Consider the following 9,669-nt stretch of genomic DNA (forward strand, 5'->3'; position numbering starts at 1 on the left):
CTGAACATGAGGAAAAACTTCTTCACTGTGAGGGTGACAGAGCACTGGAACAGTTGCCCAGAGAGGTTGTGGAGTCTCCTTCTCTGGAGATATTCAAAACGCGCCTGGACGCAATCCTGTGCAACGTGCTCTAGGTGACCCTGCTTGAGCAGGGGGGTTGGACTAGATGATCTCCAGAGGTCCCTTCCAACCTCAACCATTCCGTGATTCTGTGAACTATTGGTCTTAGCACCATGCCAAAGAGTTGCTGTTATGAAGACAGTTTAGAAAAGCGGAGTAACCTAAACCTGGTAATTCTGGGAAATTTGCTCTGAAGAAATACAGAACTTGCTATAAAAAGGCATGAAAGCATGGGTGAATCAAATAAGCCATCATACGTCTAAGTTCTGTCCATAATACTTTAGTAACTTATTGTTTTCTATAAAATAAACAGAAGAAATCTAATCCACTGTCCTGTCTCTTAAAATATTCCCAAATGGGTTAGACTGACTGACCCAAACCTTTAAAATGCTTTGATTTTCTGTCTTTCTTCTGCTCCTGAAAGTTGCCAGATGGTCCAAATAGTTGCTTGCCCATTTACACAGCAATGTGTACGCCTGCTACATGATGAAACAACAGTTCCCTGCTGAGAAACTGAAGCAATAGTCAGCTGTCCTCAGCTGGAAGGACACTCTTCATTATATCCTGTAATGTTGAATTTGTGACAGATGATGAGAAACCTGTTATAGCTTTGGAAAGGTACAAAGCTCTTAAGAAACTTCTGGGGCTCACAAATGCATAAAACTGCTAATTATTTTTATATTATTTTAATATGGAGAGCACTATATGACTAACATATTAGTTAACCAATTTTTTTGTTTTTACAGCAATTAATTGCTGCACCTAGTAAAGTGAACTTTTGCTTTAATTCTAGTCTTTGTGTCCTTGCAGAGCAAAGCTGTGCATACAATATTAATTCACTGCATTAGTTAATATTCTACATGTTACTATATACCATCCTAAACTAAGAAACGTGTTCTGTGCAGATAAGTCTGGTATCCTTTAATGAACCAGCTAATTACTTATCTCTAACTCTTCCCTATATCAGCACAATTTATCCATTTGTAGACACATTTTGTCTGCAAGGCAACTGTATATTTTTATTTCCTTTTTTTGAGTTTCTTTTCAATCTCTAATCAAATGTGAATGTGACATTGAAAGTTGAGTAATTACATTTGGAGTATAACTTATATGGGAAATGAACTGAGAGTTAATGGATAGATGCCACACTGTCAGCTAAGGTGTACTGCTTCCCAGAGAAAAAAAGTTTTTTCATAGATCTCCCACATCCCCAGTTGTTTTCTCTAAGAAAAAGATGTTTAGGGATCACACAGCAACAGGAGGAAAATTAACACCTACAATGGCATATGGTTATTCAAGAACTGTAAAATTCATCTCAGTTGGTACCAAAACTCTGGCCCTTATAAAGGGCCAGCTAATGCTAATTCTTCAAAGGTCATCATATGGGTTATGTCATTCATCCTCATGCAGGTTCTCCCAAATAAGTCTTCCTCAGGTCTGTCTTTCGGGTATGTAGAACTTCCTATCCAGAGTATTCTGTCACACTAATGCAGTAATAAAATGCAATCTATAGGTGTCCCATTTTACACAACAGAGATATGAACAGACTTCTTTGGAAATTCATGGAGTTCCAAAACCTCAGTCCAATGTTCCTGCAGAAATACTGCCATGTATGTGTGCAACTGATACGGTGTTGGTCAGTTCTGATTATTAGGCTAATAACCTTCTAAACAGGCTTAGCTTCAAACTTTCATCATTGCACTTATTACTTCAGTGTCTTTACAGCAGAATGTACTTGGAAATTGAGCCATTTTCCATATTCTTTTGAGAGCTACATTGTTCTGCAGAAAAGATCTGATGTCAGTAGAACATAAATTGTGATTTTCACATATAAATTAATTKCATTTGTATAAAATATGGACTGTAGGAACAAATGAATGCTTTTAGCATTGTTTAGTGCTTTCAAATAGGCATTTCTGATTAACACAGTGATTGACATTTGTTTTAGAATGTTCCAGAGAACAATTGTCCAAAGAGATTCTATAATTAAAGTAAAACATGCATAGGAGTTGAATTACAGGTGCATTGCAGTCTCATACATAATTACTAATTGGAATTGAAGACATTCTTAGGTTTGGAAATGAAAGATAAAAGTGTTTGACACTTTCAAAGTGTCAGCATGAAGGCAATGCACCATGCCAACCACAGATGGGAATATTAGTGAGTAATATGCTACAGCCACTTTCTTTTTATGCTAGTAAAGAATGTTGTTTGTCCAAGCTGTTTGAAAATAGTTCATGGCCTTTGTGTTTCACTGCACACTCCTGTGCTATTGTTTGTATTTCCTAGTCCATTTAAATCAATTGAACATCAAGGAGAGTATAATTGTTGAGGGCACCTGCTGTATTTGATGCCATTAAGACTTGTTTTAAGTATATCTTGAATGTTTTCATTACTCTGTTCTCTTCATAAAGTCTATTGTTTATTTATTTGTTAAAAAAAAAGATTTTGATATACTTAAAAGTACACAAGTGTTTGATGGGAACAAATATTTTGGAATTCTGTGTTCTTGCTGTCCAGTCCAAGTAAATGAGATTTTTTATATTATCTGTTTTATTATGCTTGAGAGTTTCTCCTAAGCAAATAGCTAATAAGATGACATGAACTCAAATGCAGAACATAACTAACAAACAAACACGTTAGCATTAAACCGTGCCAAACAAGCACAGAGTACAAATGATATCAGTGATATGTATATCAAAGCAATATAGATGATGTTTCAATGAATATAATAAAACTCAAATCCATCAAGAAACATTGCCAGAAATGCATTTCATGGATTTTCATCTTATGGTGACTGCATGGACTTTAAAATAGGTATTAGAAGCCTTCCTAAAAGATATTCTTCAAACAAAAGTTGTAGGTTGACATAGGATTCTCAGAACAGTGATTCTTTCAAGTCCTATTACTTGAAAAGAATAATGGAAGAGGAACAAAGGGGACAAAATAATGATATTTRTTGCAGTAGCATCCACAGATTCCACTGTCCCGTGTTCAGATCCAGAATTGTTTCCTATGGCTTCCTTCCAGTCTTGTTGTTCCTGAAGTCATCTAAAATACAGTAATCCTAGAAYAATAGTGATGAAACCAGTAGTTTCTGCATTGTTTTTTTGCATGCAACGTTTTTTAAACTCAAGTACTTTTATTTGCTAACTACAGCAGAAGACACCTTCATATGTCTTTATTATTGCCTGTGGCTCTTCTAAATGAAAAAAGCTGAAAATCAAGAGGTCATTATTAGTCACACAGATTTTCCAGCTAGTTATCCGTAAATTCAACCATGAATTGTAAAACTTTATTCTGCATGAGATATAAAGAATGTCTTAGGAAATGGAGCAGACATTTGCTGCATTTAACTGCTTTCTTTGGGCAAAATGGTCTTTTCCCTATTGTAACTAGAATACAGTGCTTTAAATCAAAGGAGCAGGGGTCAGTCTGATTTGGGAATGGAGGAGGAAAGTACCGACTTCTGTTTGACCTGGCTGGTTCTTTACAGTAAACTGTCTGTAGCTCTTTCATGGGAATCAGGTTTTGTGGGTACAGTAGGTCAAGACTCTAATACTAGCTATTAGTCTTTATAACTTCTTCCCAAAGCTGTAGGAGTTTCTAAGTATATTGTATGTTAGTACCAGTCCCCCATTAATGTACTTTGGTTTATCCACTATTATTCAAGCATTTTATCCTCTGAGCCTTCAGAGCAGGATAGCTGCAGGAAATTATCAAACCTGCGCTCTAGTATGCAAGGTAGGATGAAATTTATTCTTTTCTCATTGCAGCTGGAAGAACCTACACTTCTTGGGGAGATGAACGCATGTTAGATTATACATAAAATGCATATATGTTCCATGTAGCTTTCTTCAAAACTCATGGAAGCTAATAAGAATATTTCTTTAGATTTTGGAGGATTTTGGAACTGCAACTTTGGTATGCAAATTCTGCAAAGTTTTGACAAAGATACTTTCTGGATGAAATTCTTCAACAAAAAATATGARACCAAAAATCATCAGGGTTCTTTAGATTCTATATTAATAAAAATGTATTTTGTTAAGAACATACAAAAAAGAAAGAACTATACTAACGCTTTACATTTGAAGTAAAGCCTGCAGAATTCCTTATTTTGCTAATTACAGATATTTGTATTTCCGTGCTTCCTGGAGAATTACAGTTTCTGATAGATATACAAGCAGGATAGGAGACAGTTTCCTAGCCCACTCCTAGTACTTAAAGAGCTGTGACCAAACATGAACTCACTGCTCTTAGCCACTAGAACTGGGTAGGGAAACTATTTCCCACCCTGCCTGAGCCCTAGAAAGCTTGTATCTCAGTGTTTTCTCTTTCCCAAACCTGAAAACGGGATTGACACAAACATTTCTTTTTGCATTTGACTTTTAAATTTTGTTTTGTAATATAATATAAAATAACTTAAATGTTTAAATAAAATACCCACTGTGATCCGGAAGAAAACATTTTATTTTACTTTTTAGGGAGTAAGGATGGATAGACAATTTGAACAAAGTTTCCAAATTGTTTTTAATTATGAAATCTCCTGCAAACAGCTTCACTTTTAGCTAACTGGAATATCTGATGAAATATATTTCTAACCGACTTTACCTTATGTAACATTGTGTTGAACATTGTTATTTTAGGCAATGCTAAACCTCACTTTTCTAATGTAAATTTTCATTGAAAAGAGAGGTGAAGGTGATGAAAATAATTCTGTATTTTAAAGGTTACATATCAGCAATTCTTTGAGTGTGTCAACTTTACAGACATGAGAGGACTAATGATTATATAACATATCTGAATACTGAGCACTTTAACTGGAAAACTCCCCTAAGAGGAATTCATGCGTCTCTCTCATTCCACTCTAAATGTTTTGTTATAAGCCTRTGATATTGACTTTGGACATTATCCAGTAACTCTCTTCGTGTGGGTTCAAGAATCATCAACTGCAAGGCTGGGGGCAGGTTTGGGGGGACTCTGTGTATGGCCCTGGTAACCTGTGTTCCACCATGATGAATTCCAGTTGGAAGCACTTGCAGAGAAAGTCTACTAGACTGGTCAAATTGGTCTTATCATCACAGAGGTTAAAGGGGTTGTGTTGTTTAACCAAATGAGAAAAAAAGTCTAAAATGTAAGCTTACTCTCCCAAAATACCTAGGGAATAAAAACCAAGGAGAGAAGGCACTTCCATGCTGAATATATTTTTTCTTAGAATAGTTCTTATATTCAAATATCATTATATGATGTATTAGATTAGTTTAGTAACTCTGGTGAACAATTAAAGGACTTGGTCTTTTATGTCAGCTGAATATTTCCAACAAAATCAAGAGAATCACTTGGGTTAATGGGGTCAGCAAACCGTGTTTGACAGCTGATAGATTATTTCTTACAACTTAAAGAAAAAAAATTTTTTTCAAGTTTGATAAAAACTAGACTAGACTAGTCTCTAGACTGAGAAAAACTATAAGCAGATCTCTTAAAGTAGATTGGTTATTTTTTCAGAGTAGCAAAAATAGAATCAAACACCTTCGGAATTGCCCCACAATGTTGCCTAAACAGCAATAAAAAAATTGCCGCTGAGTACTGAATTATTATTTGTTAGCACTGAATCACTTCCTAGCTGTTATGTTTCACATGGTTCACTAACTTCTTTGTTTCCTGTGTGTGCTGAATTTTTGTCTCCCCAGAGATTTGCCTTTTGACCAAAGGCCGTCGAACTGCCAGTGTACGAGCTGACACATACTGTCGCCTGTACTCCCTCTCGGTGGACAACTTCAATGAGGTTCTGGAAGAGTACCCCATGATGAGAAGGGCCTTTGAAACAGTGGCAATTGATAGACTGGACAGGATAGGTATWATTTTTTTCTGTGACTGGAGTTCTTAAAACCTTTTTACCTTCTCTTTTCCTGAAGTTGAAAGATAAAATGCCCAGATTAAACCCTTCTTAAAAATTTCAGTTCTGTTACACTAAAGTAAAAGTTCTGTTGATCTATGAATAAGATGTGTCCAAAGAAGAAATTCTGCAAGAACACTTTTAAATAATATAAAACTTTGAATTTTAGAAAGCTCTCATACTCCTCAGATGTTTATTATTTTATACTCTCATAGACCTCAAAGGTTTATTTTTGTATACTTTAATAATGATTAATGCTATTTATTAATACTGTATATTTCTTTTGCTACTTCATAGGGTTTATGCAGTTTAGTGAGAAGTAGATGGCATTTTCCTACATAGTYTGCAGGTGGTGTCTGTAATGCTGGGAAGAGGTGATGTTTCTCAGCACTCACAAAACCCATGTTTGTTGAAGTGAATTAATCCTTTGCAGCAGGGCGCTCATTTTCCTCACAACATGGGCACTGTTAGCATCGATGACTGCACACCGGAGCTACTCAGATCTGCTTGCAATCAGAAAAGCAGGCCAAAGATATCCAAGTGAACCACAGAATGGTATAGTGGATTATCAAAACAGGGTTTATAAAGTCTGCTTTTGTGCAGCCAGAGGTCCTGGATCTCTCTAACAGGACATACTAGATAAAATAAGTGAGCTTTGGTAGGCAGAACTGTACACTGGTCATAATTATTGATATTGGTTTTAAAATGCACCTATGCAGGAAAAATCATTCATCCTGTATGATGCTGATTCCTCAACTTCAAAAATAAATTTCAGTATGAGATTTTAGCAGCAGTTCCCCAACAGAGCAATGCAACACTACATGTATTAGCCTGAGCAACACCTCCTCACATGCATGTATACACAGAAGCATAGGTACATTAGTGTGGCAGCCAAAAGAATAAAATCATGGCAGATTTCATCTACACTGCTAATGGAGTGTGTTGTGATCCTCACTGCAAACTTAAGGATTTTCCCACATCACTCTCTTTCAATACAAATATGTTTGCAGTTTCTTCAAAGTGAATACATAAAGAATTGCACGACACTGCTATTGTGCTGTCTCTGCTAAGCAGAAAAAGTAGCTTTAGTAGAAAACATATTGGTGTTTTATTTAACATAGAAAGAATAAAGAAATCAAATATGTATATACAGATTTCTAATATTCAATAGATTTATGTCCGTATTTTGCAGATTGTGAACACTCAGTGCGCCAAGTTTTCTAATCAAGACTATTCAAACTCTTACAATTTGTCTGTCAAAACTATCTGGAAATACAGACCAATCCTAAGAAATATGTACTTAAAAAATATTAGTAGTCCAGTCCAGTCTACTCTTGGAGGCAGTAATCCAATCTGAAGTGCTGTAGTTACAGTAAGAAATCTACCCAGGACAAAAAAATAAGATGTAAACTGTCTTATCTAAAAAAAAAAACGATTCAGTGGAACTGTATTCCTGTGCATTTGATGACACAGAAAAGTGTCTGCATCTTGCAGATACTGAGAGTCATCAAGTAAACACCATCCTTTGAGAAAACATCAGGATACAGCTTACAGCAATCTTYATTGTGCAGCCAGGTGTCACATTAGCAGTGAATTCATATTAGTTCACCAGCACTTAAAAGGATGATTTCCTGCAAGCTAGTGGTCATTGGTTACTAATGTCTAATAATTAGTTCCAGGGAATGTGCTAAATGGCAGATGTATTTATAACTTATGTGACAGCTTAGTGTGCAGAGAATTAGGACGGTTTTGTAATGAGAGAGAAAGATGTTACGCATGCAGAGCCTGGTTGCTTTTTCCACCCTGTTGTTCAGTAAATTACCATGGTTACATTTTCAGAATAATTGTAGTAATAGCAGTGCTCTATAAGTGAAGAGGCAGGGAAAGTTCAGGTATCTTTGAACAAAATGGTGTTATTAATGCATGCAGTTCTGGTGCAGAGAGAGCAGGAATGAGGTGTGCATAAAGGCCAGCGGGGGAGAGCTGCGTATGCAGCGCGCAGTCCCCTGGCGAGGCTCAGCATCACTCTGCAGGGGGGAACGGGCTCTTCGATCCCAGACACCTGGGACGATTGGTGCCCCACAGCCTGCCCGAGCAAACTCATTGGGTTATGCTCTGTGCCCAGTGCTCAGCTTGGTGTTGTCCCAGGCATTTAAGCTGCTGACATACCCCTCAGTATAGGAGTTAAGATGCAAAATCACAGTGAGAATGTGCCCCTGTGTTTCAGGCTTGCTCTTCTCTAACTGAGAACTTCTTGCTCTAACTCTTCTGCTTCTTTGTAAAGGGAAGAAGAATTCAATCCTCCTGCAGAAGTTCCAGAAAGATCTCAATACCGGCGTTTTCAACAATCAGGAGAACGAGATCTTGAAGCAGATAGTGAAGCACGACAGAGAGATGGTGCAGACTATCGCCCCGGTTAGCTTGCAGCAACTGCCAGCGCTGAATGCGAGCACCTCCGCCGCGGCATCGTCATCGCGCRTCAGGACGCAGTCTCCTCCCGTTTATACCGCCACCAGCCTCTCCCATGGAAACCTGCACTCTCCCTCGCCGAGCACGCAGACCCCCCAGCAAGCCGTCATCCTCTCGCCGTGCTCCTACACCACGGCCGTCTGCAGCCCCCCCGTACAGAGCCCGCTGGCAGGTCGAACTTTCCAGTACGCCTCCCCGACTGCTTCGCAGCTCTCCCTCATGCAACAGCAGCAGCAGCAGCAGCAGCAGCAGCAGCCGCAGCAGCCGCCGCCGCCGCCCGGCTCGTCACAGAAGAACGACGTCCACAGGAGCACGCAAGCCCTTCACAACACTAACCTGACGCGAGAGGTGCGGCCCCTCTCTGCCTCGCAGCCCTCGTTGCCCCACGAGATTTCCACCCTGATGGCGAGGCCTCACCCCACCGTGGGGGAGTCGCTCGCCTCCCTGCCGCAGCCCGCGCCGGGCGCCGGCCTGCCCCCGGCCGCCCGCGGCACCGTGCCGCAGCGGATCGCGCTCTTCCGGCAGATGTCGTCGGGAGCCATCCCGCCGAGCCGGGGCGCCGCACCACCCGCGCCGCCCGCGCCGCCCAGGGATTCCTGCGCAGTGTCGAGCGCGGATCCCGAGGGGGACAAACCACGGTTTGCGTCAAACTTATGATCCCTGGTGACTGTGGAAAACAGACTTTGCAATAAACTGAGAATCATCCCAGGAACTGTTTTAGCCCGTTTCCTGATGTACCCCAGCAGTCTACTACAAAAAAAGTACTTTAGACAGCTTTGCCCTGCGTAACGAATGTAAAAATTATATATATATATATATATATATATAAAATATATATATATCCAAAAAAAGGAGTTAAGAAAACCTATTTGAATTCATGTCTTCCTTTCTCATAACCATTAAAGAAGTCTAAATTCTGCTGTAATATTATTTATTTTTAATGTGTCAACTTTAAAATCAGTCTAACAGATTTCTCTATTTATGAAAAGGTTTCCTGTTTTCATGGGAAAATTGTCAACACAGTAACAAACTTCAAACAAGTACAAAAAACAAAAAAATCGATCTAACTAAAACAGCACTGACTGAGTAATATTCTGAAACCTTCATTCCTTCATTTATTCGTACACATTGTTAATAATTTCTTGTGAAGAATTCAGTTGTTATTTCCCATTGCATTTCATATT

The 9,669-nt window shown here is 38.7% G+C and overlaps 1 protein-coding gene across 1 annotated transcript in view; it reads left to right on the top strand.

The window, feature by feature from the left end:
• HCN1 (hyperpolarization activated cyclic nucleotide gated potassium channel 1) overlaps positions 1–9,142 on the top strand; it is a 191,062-nt gene extending 181,920 nt beyond the window's left edge. Inside the window, exons 6-7 of the mRNA XM_026062982.1 lie at positions 5,811–5,975; positions 8,301–9,142. Of these exons, the coding sequence (XP_025918767.1) occupies positions 5,811–5,975; positions 8,301–9,142 (1,007 nt within the window). The remainder of the gene's footprint in view (positions 1–5,810; positions 5,976–8,300) is intronic.
• The last annotated feature ends 527 nt before the right edge of the window (positions 9,143–9,669 follow it).

This window comes from Apteryx rowi, unplaced genomic scaffold (genome assembly GCF_003343035.1).
Source record: "Apteryx rowi isolate R43461 unplaced genomic scaffold, aptRow1 scaffold_197, whole genome shotgun sequence".
NCBI classification, from domain to species: domain Eukaryota; kingdom Metazoa; phylum Chordata; class Aves; order Apterygiformes; family Apterygidae; genus Apteryx; species Apteryx rowi.